General features: G+C 46.5%; 1 protein-coding gene across 1 annotated transcript; it reads right to left on the bottom strand.

Moving 5' to 3' along the window:
- Positions 1-677: 677 nt before the first annotated feature.
- Positions 678-11,436, bottom strand: LOC131285266 (zinc finger protein sens). The gene is made up of 5 exons (XM_058314119.1): positions 11,286-11,436; positions 11,053-11,205; positions 10,142-10,959; positions 7,429-7,579; positions 678-1,075 (listed from the first exon to the last, which is right to left on the bottom strand). Exons 1-5 carry the CDS (start codon positions 11,434-11,436, stop codon positions 678-680), a joined length of 1,671 nt encoding a protein of 556 aa, XP_058170102.1.
- Between the last annotated feature and the right edge of the window lie 5,675 nt (positions 11,437-17,111).

Raw genomic sequence — 17,111 nt, 5'->3', positions numbered from 1 at the left:
AACAAAACACCCCCCGGGCAACATTAGCTTTGGTATAACTAGTTCAGAAAAAAATTTGCGCTACATTACTTCTTAAGGGGTGTGACGCACGGTGACTTACGGTACGGTACAGCTACGCGGTAGAATAAATTATTGTAACGGATGCTGCAGCCCCCCGGCGGTATGGTATAATACCTCGGGTTATGCAACTATGTACAACTTACACACCTAACTAAGGACGGAGCTAAAATACACCTACCACATCGGTATGCCTCCGGTTTTCTCGCTTTTAGATTGAGAATGGGCACTTTAAGTTTTGAGGAAGAGCCTAAGGAATAAAAAAAAGAGCCTCGCAACGAACCTCGTCGTACTGATTTGTTTCAGTTCTTTAAATCCGACTCGTTTTTCTGCGCCGCTGCTTGTGGGATACTCGGTTTCGTGTCGGCTCACGGCAGTACCATCTGTTTTCGGTGTTACGTTTTGCTTAGGAGCTCGGGCCTCCTGATATCGTTACGAACTCTAGCGTTTTTCGGAAGGTCTGCCTCGTCCTTTCGGGATCTTCAACAGATCGTCGAAACAGACGCACAAAACGATCGACGAAAGGTGGCGATTCAATTTGAGGTCTGCTAAATTTACCTTTGATTTTGACTTCAGCACAGTGAAACTTGCACACCACGGCCCAACGATGGGACCAAAAATCAGGAGCAACTGCTAACACTGCTAACGCTACTACTGCTGCTGCTGCTGCTACTGCTGACCACCTCCATCTTAACGTCCGCATGGCTGTAGCTGGCCGCAACAGCTGCCTCGTCCGCGAGCAACCCGTGTTCGTGTTCGCTGCCGTGGCTGTGGTTGAGCATCTTCGAAGCCGCCGCCATCTCGTAGCCGCCGCCCAGATCGACCGGGCTCGGGACGGTACCGTGCTCGTTGTGCTGACCTTCGCGATGACGCCGCAGGTCCACCTTGCGCTGGAACGCCTTATCACAGAGCCCGCACGAGAACGGCTTGTAGCCCGAGTGTTTGCGCATGTGCGTGATGAGGTTCGAGCTCTGGCTGAACGCTTTCAGGCAGACGACACACTTGTGGGGCTTTTCACCTGGTGATGGAAAAGTAAAAAAAAAAAGAAACACTTTAGTACCGAGAGCTAAGGATAGGAAAAATGCTGCCGCAATCACGAGTCGGGGCAAAGCTACGGCCAGAACTAGACGGGAATGAACGCCTTTTCCCCCTTGTTGTTTTACGCTTCTTCTCTTGTGTCATCAATCAAAAGACTTACGCCTGACCGGTGTACAAGAAATCAAGCGACGAACCCTTGTTTTAATTCCTCCTTCTCTGTTTTGCGGAAAAAAAGATTCAATATGCCCCGTACTACTTGCCCTGTTTATCGAGCACGATTACAAATTACCCTGGACCTACTCTCTCCCCCCCCCCCCCCCCCACCCTCCCTGCTAAGGTGGTGGATAAACAAATCTTTTGTACCTTGCCCCACAATCCCCCTCAGCGGAACAAGGGGGTGTTTTGCAATCGCGTGCGATAAAATATTGCAAACACGTGCCCCCGCTCCGAAGCGTGGCAGGGAAAAAGGGCGAGAAGATCCAGGAATCTAGCACGTTACCACCAAGCAGCCACCAGCGCTATGCGCTTCCAGCGTGCGCGCGCTCGGAATAGCATTCTTCTTCACGCCAGCGAGCCAGTTGCGGCCGCCGTTGGCGAAGGGTGCTACCTCAAATTAAAAGTATATTAAAGCATCGCGATGATAATTAATTTCAACGGCAGATTTCGAAAAGCAACTTTTACAACGGCTTGTGACGGTGGAAGTGGCTGGTTTATCCCGTGGATGTTGGTTGCCAGCTGTGGTTGTTGTTGGTGGCATAATAATTGAGTGCAAATATTTCGAAATATATTGTAGCCCATAACTTTAGCGCTCGTTTGTTAACACGTTTCCTTTCCGCTCCGACCGTTGTGGACCGTGAGTGATGAAGGGCACGAGGTACTTAAGGAACATGGATGGAAAAATGGAAAGACATTTTTTTTTGGTGGGGTCTCTTGAAAAATGGAAACATTTTATCTATGACCCAAATCCGGTGTCCTTTCGTTTGGATAGGCAATGTATGCGAAGGATTTTTGGATTGAATCCTTGCGTTTGCCCCTATTTAATTGCTCTGTCTCTTGTTTAGTTAACACAAATAAAAGTAAAACGTTTCCCGTTTGCTATGGGCCAATGATATCGTTCTCTCCAATCACCGGACACCGACGTTCTTCCGGTGGTACATCGAATCTAGGGCCACCCACTCCCCGCGCCGTCCGTGTCGCATCCCTATTGCGCCACTTCACTGTCATAATATCAATAAATTGTGATTGTTATTGCCACTTTACGTGTCGCAGGCGAACGAGCAGCAGTTGGTCAGCGAACGAAGCACGCCGAACCCCTTTTTTGTAGCCGCCATCTTCGAGCGGTTTCGATTGTCGTAAGAAACGACACCTTTCCAGCGCCAGGTGAAACAAAACCGTCCGTGCAACACATGCACAACCGAATGGAGCAACGAAAAAAAAAAAGGATGAGGATGGTCCCCGTCGTGGTGACGAAGAATGGGGGGAAAAAAATAAAGCATACTCATTAAAATGGTACCTGACACGCAAATCTAAAATAAACATTAAACCAGTTCGTACCGACGTGCATTCGATCGGTTTTGGATGGCGCAAAGGGTTGACTCCCGTTCTTTGAGCGGGCGACAGGGCTCCGTTTTCCTTACCCCCCTCCCCTCAGAGGAGGCAAAAAAATATGTTGGGTCCCCTTCCCAACGGTTGAAGGCATTAGTTAAGTACTTCTCAACTTTCAATCCAATCCCGCACTAAATCGAACACCGAACGAGCTGCTGCCGATCGAGAAAAGAAAGACATCCAACTCTTAACGACCAGCCGTGGTGGAGGAAAGCCACAAAAAAAGCGCAGACTACCGGGGACAATTTACGAAATGAGGTAATAAATTTGTTCAAATTTGTTTACAACCAAGAGCCGGGGTTGGCGCTTTGTTCTTTTGATCCTCCGAGCCCCCGAAACGCATTACTTTCAGTGGGTCAGCCCGTTGCGTACGGCCACACTTTCGACGAGGGAGCCAGGTTTGTCAGTGTGGCCCGGAAAAACCGCTCCGCACAAATGAAGGGTTTCACTTTCCACGAACTACTTCACGACGCTACCCTTGCGCAGCATGCAGCCCTGCTCGGTTTCGTCCACTTTGCTATCGATTTTTCTAGGAAATCTATTTGCTCCCCTGCGTCACGTCCGCTCGACATCCTTGTCCACACACCCGCGGGAGATTGTCCCCTGGCTCATCCGGGCGGCGGGAAAAACACGCACACACACACGCTAGCGATCCGATTTGCCACACACTTCGTACGGCTTATTATAATAAGTTTTATTGTGTCGTCGGCGTACAGAAGCGCCAGTTGCATAAATTTCGTTTTCCCACAACTTCAAGCTGTCATGAAGAATGGGAAGGACGCGGGGTGAGGAAAGCGGTTCTTTGGAACAAGTGAGGAACTGCATATTGTGTTGTTGTACCGGGAGAGTGTACGACTTTGTCTTTTCCTCGTTCACACAACAACACGGCGGCCTTTTCCGCTACCATTGAGTTGCGCTACCAGTGTTATTATGGTTAAAATCATGTCTTGAGCATAAAAGTGCCGGCGCACAGGCAAACCACGGCCGCCGCGAGATGGTGGAACGAACGTAGCGCAATTTGCGATCGGGTGAAATTGCTCGATTGCCTAAATAAGGATATCTTCCCTTTTTGTCCATCCGACCCCATTCCCTCTTCCATGCTCGAAACCGCCTGGCAATCGTGGCCCCACACGGCGTAAAATCGGTTCGCTTCGGGCTTCTTCGACAAGCTCACTCCGAAAAGGAGTCGCGCCACACTCGATCTCAAGCGTATATGCTAAAGAGTGCAGCGAGACGACGACAAAACGATTCGGCTCCGGTTGGACGGTTGCAGTGGGCAACATATTTATCACCATGTTGCTTCGAATTCGCCCCGGATTACGCTTAAGGCTCGTACTTATGCACACAATTGGACAGCAGTTAGCGAGCATTAACGTGGGCCTCCTGTTTCCCCCTCCGCAAAACATCAATTAATTTAATTAAATCAAGATATAAGCCACACATTCGTTCACAAGCCTTGTCCATTACGGGGTAGATTAGTCCGAAACCACTTGAGCCAACGAAGCATATCTAACCTCCACTGGTCATTATCGGCGTCAACCAAAACGCCACCCCCGCCCTCGCTCACAAAACCCGGGCACTCGCTGAGTGGAATTGGCATTTTTCCCCCCTCTGGCACAATCTCCCGAAGAACCCGTGAGTCATTTGGAGCAATTGTTTCGACCGTGCACGTGTCACGGAACGAGATTTTCAATTTAGGAAATGTGTTTACATAACAAATAACAAACGGCTTCCCGTTCTTTCCCCCCCTCCTAGTGGCGTCCTGCCTTCCCTGGAAAGGGGGTCAGTAATATTCTTTTAATTGTTTTGTGGAATTAAAAATGTATAACAACCCTGGACTTGCTGGTTGTGAGTAATATCTATTAATACTTCTTTGTGCCCCCGTGATGGAGTCACTCTTTGACACTCAGCTTTCCGCTAAAACATTACACTGTGACCCAATCCGAAACCTCAGAGTCCATTACATAAAGAGCGCCAACAAAAGTGCTGTGCAGATCGGTTTTCCACCTCCCGTGGTGAAGATTAATCGGCAGCGGACCACGTCGAAAATGCAACACCCTCGACGGGTTTGCACGGTGTAGGATTAGATGAAAAATGCACACCCCTTTCCACACGCCATCTGCAGCATCGTCTCAGCCCCAGCGGGCAGAGTCAAAACAGAGAACAGTTTTTGAAGAACGAAAAGGAAACAATACCAGTGGCACAGGATGCGACCGTTTTGTTGGGAGGGGGGAAAGGGGAGAAAGGAATGAATCCTGCAAACTGCAACCAACAATGCAAGCGTTGATTCATGTTAACAGCGCTCCATTAATGCTGATGTGCATTAATTTTATGTGTGACTCGACACCAGTACAACGGAGCTGAAGAGGTTTTCCGGAGGAGGCGAGAGTTGTTGAGGTTTTTGCGCGCCCGGTTCCATCGCCATTGCCGGTGCCATTTACAACAAGCACAACGAGAAGGATAATAAATCGTGGCAGGCGATGTTTTGATTCCATTGCCTGCTGTTGGTGTTGGACCTTTATTGCTGGTAAACAATTATTGTGTGAATAAATGGTACAGCGTTATGATAAGTTTGTTTATTTAAAGTGTTAAATGGTTTTGCTGGGTCATTATGATAAGCTCTTTTGGAAAAAAAAACTCGCCCTTACTCCTCACGTTGACTGCCACGTCACCCATTTCGCGAGTGACAGCAGCAATCAACAGCAGCCTTTTACACTAATATAGCTGTAAGGTATAGTTATTACAAACATATATCTTTAGAAAGATAAGTCTTAGCTTGGTTGCCTAAAAATGTTAGTTTAATAAATTTTAAAACCAAGTTCAACCAAAGCTGATTGTACTAAAGAACTGTATTAAAACAACGTGGCAGTCAACTTGTTTAACTTGATTTTTGATAGCCAGCTGTCGTTAGTTCTAAAACAATTTTGCCACATAAATAAATGAAAATGCAACACAAAATTATAGTAACATTTAATATCCATTCCTTGGGAAGCTAAGTTTTTACTAAGCCTTCAATTATCATTGGTTTAATAAATGTTACAAACAAATTTAATCAAGAAACATTGTACTAAAAAAGTGTGCTAAAATCGCTTGGCAGTCAATCTTTTAAGAAATGTAAATGAGAGGATTTTTTATCTAACGGATTAATTCATGTGCAACGATTGTTTAAATCCGTTTTCGGAAAAACCAAAGTTTTCAACCATAGAACCAAACTTATTTCTAACTCGACGAAAACCTGCAACTACATTGAGCTGCCTAACGGGTAACCTTGTCCAAAAATAAGCACCCGAAAAGTGTCAGCCACCCTTCGCCAACGTTGTACACAAACAACAACCTCCTGGAAACAAATGGCGTCTTTCATCCTCATCGCATCTTCAGTGCTAGCAGCGGAGAAAACGCTGAAGCCGCATAAAAAAACAAAAAACCCACCCTCGCCGAGTTTGCCGACTGTTTTTAGGGGGGTGGTGTAAAGAAAAATATTTTATTTTCATCCCGGTGGCAGCGGCATCGTCGGAACTGTCGTCACAAAACGTTTGTTAAAAGTGTAACAACCGGCTACCGAAAACGCGGACAAATAACGCGGCCTGGTGCGCAAATGGCGACGGATTGGAAAAGCACAAAGGAAAAGCTTGGTGTGCCTGGAGCAACCTCGGGAGTGCTCGGGTAAAATATTTGCCTGATTTATACGAGACCGCACTGCGGTCTGTTGTCGGTAGGGTTCTAGAGTTTCGATGGTGGTGTCGCCGCCTCGATCGATGCTCACAATGGAATCGATTCATGTGTTTGCGACCGAAGCGGTGCCAATTGTGCACACAGCACGACACGTTTGTAGGGAAAATTTACCCGCGATTGGACCCGGCTTTCCTATGCGCCCTTTCGCTATGTTCGGCGCCCTTTCGTTGTGATCTTTTCGTATAATTTGTTCACCGTCAACATCGTCTCCGTTCGGGGGCGATCAAACGGTTCGTCCCTTATAGGGCTTAACCAACTGGAAAACGATTTCCCGTGGGCACCCGATCTAGCTCTTCCCTGTCCGTCCGTTCGTCCGTCTGTCTGTGTGTCAGTTGCATCATCATCATCTTCATTGCCACGTGCAGATGCTACTCCCAGACCCAGACGAAACCCCTGTAATGAATGAGGGCCCTCAAGTGCGCGGGTCTTCCAGCATCAATGAATCAGCATGTCCTGTGTGGGTCAGGCAGGCGTGAAAATGAAACCACAAGCCCAATTCTACGGCGAGCATGTGGCACGAGACCACAAGAATCACCTCGCGCAACGAGCCAAAGGACAGAAGAAGGATAAATGTTCGTAAAAAAAAAGAAACGCCAAAAGACTAAACCGCTGCACACATGCTGCCCTTGCCGGAGGAGCACACCGGGAGGAGATCACAAAAGGGTGTAAAACGATAACTCTCCCGCTTCCCAAACGAGCGCGTGCCTACAATGTGCCGCGAAGATGAGGGCTCCGCAAGGTCCCAGACACAACGGACGGACCCCAGAGTTGCTGCCGCCACCGGAGGACAACCGAGTGACAACATATTCGACGGACCCCTTTCGAATGCAACCCTTTAAAGTGCAAAACGCAAGAGGCTTGCAAAAATTTGACGAACATATCGCGAAACCCAAAGCCCCAGAACGTAAAGCAAAAGAATGTTTAAAAAAAACCCCAAAAGGGTAGAACCCGAAAACGAGCCGTTGCCCCCCACCCGGGATCTCCCCGCTTGCTTACCGGTGTGGATGTATGTGTGCTTCTTCATGTCCGACTTCTGGTGGAATCGCTTGCCGCAGTACTGGCAAGGATACGGCCGGGTGTCGCTGTGGATCAGCAGATGCGTCGAGAGCGTGCTGGAGCGTTTGAACGTTTTTCCGCACTGCTTGCACTGCGGGATGCATTTGAAAAAAAGAGAAAGAAAAGGAAGGAAATTAGTCATAGTTAGATCAAACGCTTAAAATCAAAGAATAAATAAAACACAAACTTGATGACTTTAAACATAAAAAAACAATATGTTTTGTTCAACGTGTAGTTTATGCTGAATCACACATAAAATGCAAACATGAATAAACTGAAAAACATTATTTAATATTAAAAAGTGCAATATTAAAGCATTGAGAGGATTTCCTAAACTTCCGGGAGGTAACTCTTGGAAGGTAAATTATGCATAGTACAAGGGGATAATAGCTTTTGTTTTTAGAAATTTAACTTGCCACGTAAACAAATCAAGAATTAGTTCTGGATTGAGAGATAAAATATTTCTGCTTTTCGTTATTGGAGTTTTTATTATTCTGAATCTTTTTTTGAGCAAAGCTGTCGTGAACTTATCTTCTCGTTACAAAAAGTAATGACCTATTATTTGCCCAACAATAAACAATTAAATGTGATACAATTTATCATTTAAAAGTAATGTTCCAAACATTACAAGTTAAATTTACCAATATTAATAAACCGGTTATAAAATTCTTTATTTCTCGATTCACCAAAAGCATTATTTATGCTACTTTCGGGAACACAAAGTTTGAATATTCTTGAATTAGAAACAAAGCAAAAGGGTCAAATCTGAGTAATAATTAATAAGACCATAATTGAAATTGCTTCTAAACAAAAGCATCGCAGCTCGTAGGCATTTTGATTTATGAATGTGACCTCGGCTCGTAAACCCCTGGTATTTCCCCTGTCTCGGTGTGAGAATCGAAAGCGAAAGCAACAGGTATCAGTTTCGCAGACCAAGAACAACCACAACCCGAAAAAAGGGCTCCAATATGTGGCCTAATTTAATTACACACTAATAGCATCACTTTTCTTTCCTGCTCGACTATCAACGACGGAACTTAAGGTTACTGCTATCAAAAAGAGCCCCCCTCCGGCTCAAATCGGAAGCTACAACACTCGTCCCGGGGGGTTGGAGGTTGTTGCCCGCCCAACTCTTCCCCGCACATAATGGGTCAAAAGTGTTTCCGTTTCTTTTTTACCCTTTTTCACTTACCACTGTCCTAGCACTTGTTTACATATTCATGAGCGCACCGTCCCTAAATTATGAATGTAAACGACCAAATGAGAAAACTTTTACGCCTTGATTATAAATCAATACCAGACGACCAGGGCGAAGGGCCCGCCGAAGGGGTTCGTTCAGCGTCTGCAGTGAGTTTACAGGTCGAAAAGCATGTGTAGTTTCGTTTTCTTGTTCCGTTTTATGTTTGTGACGCTTCTTGTCACCTTCCTCTACCGCTCCCTTGCCGAGGGAATTCCGCGACCCAATCGCACTCATGTCTCGAGATGGTCACGGGACGGGACCTTTTGTCCCGCGGTCGCTTCCTATGAACTTCCTGTCCCAGTTTCTGGCGGTCTATAGGTTAGGATTTTTGGGGGAATTAGACCATGACCGATTGGCGGCACTGGCGTGTACCGGATTCCTTGTTTTCCGGATCTGTTCACACTACGCCGCTTCTGTAGTTCTCATTGACGCCGCCGTACGGTCGAGTGCCTTCCCACCAACGACGGCCAATTGCGCCACGTCGAACAACACAGCCGCCACCTCAACGTGACCTGATTACATTAGCATAACTTCTTCCTTGCCAGCGTCGTGCGACCGATAATTTATGAACCTCGCGGCGATGGCACCAGCGCCGGTCGAAGATGACGGAGACGCGTAGCCCACAGGGAAACACTTGTCCAAACAACGCGGCCGGTTCAGTGCCGAGGTACGTATACGCGGCCCATCCCACGACGTCAGCAACTCCCCGAAACTCCCCAGGAGCTGCCCATGAGATGAGACCCTTTGTCCGGGATGGCAACCATGGTCCTCTTTTCTTGAGCTCGCCGACGACTGAGGATGCCCCGCGCAGAACTAAATGGTTCACCTCTTCTCGGGCAATTTGTCACCAGCTAAGTCGGTAGAGGGAGAGCGACGGAAGCAGCACAAACAGACGTCAAAATCGAAGCCGAATGATGAATGCTGTCGGTTCACCACACGGACAACATCCGACACGGCACTCCGGAGATTGATACACTTGAGCAAACAGTTATTCACGGCCTGACCACGTCTGCCTGTGTGGCACTCGGACGAGCAGCCTGGGAATCTCCGGCCCTATTGGGAGCTACCTGGAGTGTCCCAAAAGTGCCACCAACGTGAAGGACTCTGAGGTCGGTGTGGCAATGTTTACGCCTCGTTAAGTTTTATTTCATCGTTTAATGTTTGAACTATTCGGTGTTTTCTCGGACTAAAAATTAACTCATGATGCTTCCGACGAATGGGACTAAAAGAGTCCCGATACCAATATAGACATTGAACGAGATCTTGTTTCAGAAAATACTCAGGCTGATTAAAGACTTTCTATAAAAGTTGATCGTCACATTTCTGCCATAATATAAGATGTTCCACAACTTATGCATTGAAGCGAGTACATTTGGTATGATTGTTGTTTTGTATGCTCGAGAGACAACTCACCTGATAAAGTTTGACATTCTTTTTCCCCTCCCCCGTTCCACCCACGATCGTGTGAGGGTGAACATGGGAGGATGAATCGTTGGAGCTACCGTACAGACTGTCCGAGTGCGCCTGGGTTGAGTCCGGTCGGGTAGCGGCCGCCGACGCCGCAGCTTCCTGCTGCCCGTAACCCAACAGCAGCTCACCATTAGTATCACTTTCACTAGCCGCACCACTACCCAGCCCTCCGCCACTTAGGCGTGCACTAACACTTGCACCGTGGTTCGTATTTTGGTTCTTCACACCTTCCTTGTTGTTATTGTTGCCAACGGTGGCGCCCCCATTGCTGCCATTGTTGATGACGAACACGTCGGTCCGGTTCTGGCGCAGGATCTCCAGGTTCTTCTGCTGCTGCTGGAGGTGTGTGAAGTAGCCCTTGCTGATTTTGCTGTAGTTGAAGTAATCCTGCGACGATCGCGCCCCCGACGAGGGCCGCCCGGCACTGTTCAGCAGCAGGCTGTTGTACTCGGTGAGGATGCGTGCCGTTTCCCGCTGCCGATCGCGGTGCTGCAGCTGCTGCTGTTGGTGCTGCTGGTGATTCTGCTGATAGTGTGACAGACTGTGCTTGGTGTCCTGGAAGGACTCGTCGATCTGCAGCTCGCCGCCCGACTCGTCATCGTTCTCGATGTCGATGTTGCTTTGGTTGTCGCCGTCGATCGTTTCCTTCTCGCACATGCTGGCCGGCGACCAGATGCTGATCGAGTGGGCCAGTGCCGCCTGACGAGCGTTCGGTGTCGAGGAGGAAGGCTTCATCGAGAGATTCAGGGGCATATCTTCGTCTGCGGGAGGAAAGCAAAAGGAAAAACGTTCCAAGTTTATCTAATTATCATCGAACTAGATTTAAGTTGAAGCTCGTTTGCGCATAAACGTACCGATAATTTCTTCCTTCTCCGGTGTTAGCGTGTAATCGCGACTAGTGTTTAGATTCGGTGAAACCGGAGTGATCGGTTGCTGGGGCAGCAGGAACTGAGGCCACGGGAAGGCAGCGCCGGAATAGAACAGCGGATTGTACAGCAGGAGCAAATCTGTGGCACAACAGGGATAGAGAAGACGAATCCCTGTAGGTTTCCGGTGTAAACTGGGCCAAGTTTTCTCCCGGACTTACCCCTTGGGTTCCATTTCTGCCCGAGCACGGAACTGAAGGCGGACGCTCGCTGGATCAGGTTGGCGGAGGAAGCGTTGAGGGCGTTCAGCGCGTTGACGGCCGGAGGGGACTGCCCTACCGGTGGCGAAGGGGGCGGCGATAAGTGAGCCATTTCTGGGAAAGAAAACACAAACCGACACGCCGGAAACGTAACGTCAGTGAAATGTGACTATGATTTCCCATGCCCCGGAGGGAAAAGGATCAAAAGAAACTGGTTTTCCCTTACGGGGAACAGGTGAAACGTGCGAACACATAAAAATAACCTCCCGTACGCTTCGGTTGAGCACCTCGTGAGTGTTGGGGTGGCGCACACACTTGCGTATTAGTGCGCCGCCCGATATTATCATCTAATTTGTTAATGCTTTTCAATTATGGTAAAAACGCAACACCGTTCCATGTGCGAGTTGGAGGGGACCACTTGATGACCATTTCCACGCGTGTTGTGGGGCGCTTGGGCTGAGCTCAACTAACCATGGCGCTATTCTCCCCTCCCGTTCCGATCATTCCCATATCATTTTTTCCCCACAAAGGACAAACAAATTGATTAATCCTTCACTGACCAGCACTTGTGGTACGCGGGTTTTCCCTCGTGGGCGGGGAGCGGGGGGAGGGAAAGTCTTGGGAAATGTGGCGCGAGAATCGTGTCGACGAGTATCGTGTGGCTGAGCAAATGTTTGTGAATAAATAACACTGATAGTGGATCGGGACTTGATTGATAGATAAATAAAGTCACAGTGTCACAAACTCCAGCGGCTGGAATCACTGTATGTGTGCATGTGTATGTACACACAAGCCGACGCGCAGCCAATGGGAGCGCTTGTTTGGCGGATTAATGTGATCGTGGAGCGTGATAAATGAGATTGGAATGCATCAGGGCCATGGAATGGAGCAATATTGACCAACTATACGCCTTTGAGGCGGGAAGGCAGTGTAATTCCTTCTATTTGTGCTGCACCTTGTACAATTAATCGATGACACTAAGGTGGATCAATATGGTGTCCTTGCTTGTTTGGTTTGATTTACTGAACAATTGTTGCAAAACTGAAATGATGATTATATCTTTGGTGCTTTCTTATGTTTTCTTTTTCTACGATTTTGCTACTAAAAAACAACACGTTTCAAAATCAACCACTCCAAACGTCAACACGGCACAAATTAAAAGTGCAACCAAACCTTATAAATAAAATATTACTAAGCGGCAGACTGTTCCAGCACAAATGACACAAGTCGGTAAAACATCGAAGGGAAACTCGTGCAAAAAAAAATCGTACGTCCACTTTTCGCAGCTTGTCCATGCAAGTGGCCCGCCTGTGTCAACAGGGGATAAATTATTCACCGGACCGCCGATACGGTTTCCACGAGGTGAATCTTTGCCTTTGGGCGACGACATGTGTCATCGGGAATAGCGTCATCCAGGTCCATTCGGGTGGCTCTGGTAATGTTTAGCACTCGGCCGGCTTCCTAGCCTCGTTTAATTACTGTTTTATTCAACCGAAGCAACCGTACTTGTGGTGGAGATTTTATAAAAGTCCCAAGTACTGATAGAAGGGACAAGTAACCTTTCTTCAGCGTTCGTCACTCCCAAGGCCCCCCCTCTCCAGAGCCGACAGCTAGAAGGCTAGAAGTGACTATGTTTGCATTCGGTCTGGATTTACTAAAAGCCTACAATTATCCTGTCGAAAGCGGGAACGGGTGTGCGTGGGGGGGGGGGGGGGGGGAGAAATAAAACATTACCCCGCATCTCGCCAACCCTGATGGACACATCACTTGAGGGTGCTGCCCCTGCACTGCAGGGATGATGATCGATTGCCAACCGGAAGCCAGCCCTACAACCGGGGCCGAACAAGCGGCCTGAGGATGAGCAAATTGTTTTTTAATTGATACCGTGATTATGCCCCGCTTTTTGCCACACGAGACATTTTTACTCGCTCGAGCGCGTACGGTGGCCATCGACATCGGGTGGTTTTTCCCATTTGCTCGGGGGCGTCGGAGAACTATTGATTTTAGAAGGATTTATTTTGATAGCAAATTACACCCCACGAGCGAGTCGCCTTTTTATCGATTCCCGAGTGGTTTTATTTACTCTTCAGGAAAAGAATTCAAAAAAAAGGGATGGGAATTCAATTTTGATTGCTAGTAACAAAAAGGCTTTTCTCATTTTTGACTATTAAATTATATTTTCAAATATGTGTTCAACCAAACTTGTCACCATCGTTTGCATACGTTTGCGTCGATAATTATTCATCGACAGCTGAAACTTTCAGCATCATGAATCATCAACCAGTGGAGGGTATAAAGAACATCTTTAATATTGAGTTGGAGGAAGCAAAAAACGAAATCATCATCTCGGAAACAAATCTTCCGGAAAACAGAAGCCGTAAAAAATCATCAATTCATCGGCGAGCGCCACCCGGCCTTATGCTAAATTTCACATACACGCACGCACTCGTATTCACACAGAAATTGGCTCTTATTCACACGCACAAAACGCACACACACACACACAGACACACTAGTACACACGATTATGCTCACGTTGGCACGCGGCGGCAGGTGTTCCATAAGTGTTGTGTTTTTATTTTTTTTTGGTTTTGTTCTCTGACTTTGTCTTTTACTGGTGATCCTTGCCGATCATCGAATCAATTTTGGATGTATTTTTTACTACCTTAGCCTCAGCTCAGTTAAGTTTTTTTTTGTGGTTGGGTGATCACCGGTTCGGCGGGGATGCGCAGGTAGACTGATTTTGGGCGAGACCTGATCTGCGCAACATGTGGACCACGTTTTGGTTGCGTTGATTACGAAGGAAGGAATAAGAAGAGACTACTAAAATCACAGATGATCGGGTCGCGGCGATCGATCGATCGGGTCGGAGTTGCGATCCGGCTGCGAATGCATCGGACGAAGTCCGGTTCGGCTGACCTGATACGAGCTAAAGCTGCATGGGAAAAGCGATTTTGGTAGCGACCAATCGATCTTTCCCGGTCGTCTCACCTTTGAGTCTGCGGTCGGGCTGAAGTCCTCGAAGCGGGAAGATGAAAGCTGCCCCCAAAAATCGATTCTGCGGCGCGGAGTTATGCGATCGATAACTTCTTATCCAATCTCTATATGAGGTGTTGCTCTCGTTTTTTTGAGTTCTTTATCAGTTCACTACGATTTTAAAATACGATTTAAATGTTCACGAATTTTACTTCTCGAACGGTAACACACAAGCACATGAAAGGGCACTAAGGATTATTGGACTCAGTTTGATTCAATCATTGCTGTCTTCGTTTGCACACTACGCTGTTCCTTACAAATGATCAGTTTACTCGATGACTTACAGATGACTTCCTTGTTTCAAAATTCTTATCTCTACCAGAACTGAATCTGTTCGTTCGAACTGTTCCAAAACTCTTTTCTAACAGTTTATAACTTTTTGTGCAACTCTCGGATGCACACTTGCGTTGCGGATTTCGTCCGAGATCACGATCGTTCGGGGCCGGCTGCACATGCACACTTGCACTCGCACTGGCACTGGCAAGGACTGCTGGGCCCTTTGGCTTTGTTCGGCGGGATCGGAAAAGCACGTCCGTTCGACTGGGTGCCCGGCACCTGACTGATCTCGACACTGCGACCGATCGCACGAAGGAAGCATAATAATCAGAGACCGCGTCCTCATCTGCGCCCTCATGTGCACCCGCGGGTCGACCACAATCGGAGCGAACGAGCCTACGGAGAGAGAGTGAGAGAGAGCGAGAGAGAGATGGAGCAGGACAGCAGCTCGCGAAGGAAACGGAACGGTGAAAACGAGAGGAACCGACAACAGCCGGTCGAGCGACAGGAACGGCGTGGAGTTGTTGTACATAATTGCTTACCGGTGCTCCGGTCCGAGATCCAGTTCTTCGCGGTTCATACCTCTATATAGGTGTGCGACGTACGCTTGGACGCTTTGGAGGGAACGAACAGCAAACAGTGGAAAATTGGTTCGAGCTGGAGCAGGCCGGCATGAGACGGTTCCCGGGAAAACGCGTGCTGACCGTTGACCGGGAATCCTTTTCGGATGACTTTTGACGTTTATGAGGGAGACCCGGACAAGGTCTTAGCCAACTCAAAGAAATTGAATGACCTAAGGATGTACTCCGGGTGGGTTCAACTTGTGCGGAGAAATATTTTGGGGTGACAAATTTCCTTTTTTATCCTTGCTTGTCCTTCTTCGACTGATTTTAACCACAAACCGCTGCCTTCACAAGGAAGATGTTTCAACTCGTTCATATAACAGCCGTCACTTTACAAGCTACCAGTCCGACCAGCACCCGATAGATTGAATTTGTAATGCACCGAGAGAGTGGAACGTTTTCTATTCGTCTCCCTTTACGTAGAGTTCGAGAACCCCCCCGTTTTCGGTTGGGCAGAGGGTTGTTCGTAGTTTTTCGTTCCTCCATGAGGGTACCCTCAGAATTACCTTTTTGAAAAAACGAAGCGACAACCTCACGCTTTACTGCCGGAGAGGCTCATCTTTTTTGTGGATTGTTTATGGGGAAGTTTGTTCAACCGCTTCGGTTTCGCAAAGTCAACGGTCGAATGTGTTTATTGAGTGGTATGGTAGTGGTTTGTAGAACAACGGAAAACTACCTTTTTGGCGGTCATTTTTGTCTTAAGGGAGAAAATCTTTCTGAATAATTGAATTATCATACTTTCGGGTTGTAGTACGCTACAATTCGCGTTATTCTCAAGAACACGTTTTACTGAGAGAGATGCAATATTCCATTGAATGTTGCAGAACTATGTACAGACTCAAAAATCGTCAATCAGAGCATTGAACTGGAATTTCAAGTTGATTCAATTCATAACTTCAGATATGCTTATGTTTGTTTTAGATTCATTTTCAAATGAGTTTAAACAGAAGAGGATCTCTATTATATCTATTTTCATTGTATCTACTATGAAAAATTGTATAAAAAAATAAAATGTAAACATGTTTTTGAGGTTATTGCGCGATAAATGTTGCAACCGATTTAAGAAAAGGATTAATTGGTTTTAATGTTCCTCACAGCCAATTATAAGAAAAACAATAACTGGATCGCTGTTTTATCATCTTAATTTATGGAATCCATGTTCATTTCCATACCATTTTGTTGAGAGAGACCATACCAGAGAGCAAATGTTGAACCAAAATAAAATCATTTGACGAAAATGCTGAGTAATGTTGGTTTCAAGGCTTAACCCGTTTTATACATGTTCATGAAAGCCATTCAATATACATTAGTTGGCTCAATGGAAACAATCCATATATTAAAAAGAACCTTTTCATATATGGTTTTGATATAATTGATCAATATAAAATTATTGGCTCTACGAGATATAGAAAAGGGATCTGGGAATCCTTTTGGTAGATTTCAGTTTCACTCTAGAGCGCGTAAATTTCACTCTAGAGTTTAAACAAATTCAAAATTATATCTATTCATAGAACAACATAAACGGGGTTTTTAGAAAAGCTTTCCTTGGGACCAAATCAATGTCAACAAAAAGGAAAAAGCTAACAACAAATGAAAAAAACCTAACAACAAATAACAACAACCATAATAATAATAATAATAGTAATAATCATAATAATAATAATAATAATATAACAACACAAAAATGCACCAAGAAAATGAAAAATGAATTGAATTTGAAATATTAAGAGTCTAAGAAGATGTGAATTTAAATCGCATGTTTGAAAGCTTCTTGGTAGTTGTATTATATGGTTGGCTTCATGTAACAAGAGCCGTTGAGGAAAACAAATGACGCTAAGGATGGCGCATCAAA

This window comes from Anopheles ziemanni, chromosome 3 (assembly GCF_943734765.1).
Source record: "Anopheles ziemanni chromosome 3, idAnoZiCoDA_A2_x.2, whole genome shotgun sequence".
Taxonomy (NCBI): domain Eukaryota; kingdom Metazoa; phylum Arthropoda; class Insecta; order Diptera; family Culicidae; genus Anopheles; species Anopheles ziemanni.
The sequence above is the reverse complement of the archived record's forward strand: the minus strand, read 5'-3'. Positions and strand labels throughout refer to the sequence as shown.

Excerpts from the sequence above, each read along its gene's own strand:
- LOC131285266 (XM_058314119.1), bottom strand. The coding sequence starts at position 11,436 with ATGGCTCACTTATCGCCGCCCCCTTCGCCACCGGTAGGGCAGTCCCCT. Across the intron at positions 10,960-11,052 it reads GGAGAAGGAAGAAATTATCG|ACGAAGATATGCCCCTGAAT; the intron begins GTACGTTTATGC and ends TTCCTCCCGCAG. Across the intron at positions 7,580-10,141 it reads AGAATGTCAAACTTTATCAG|TGCAAGCAGTGCGGAAAAAC; the intron begins GTGAGTTGTCTC and ends TGCATCCCGCAG.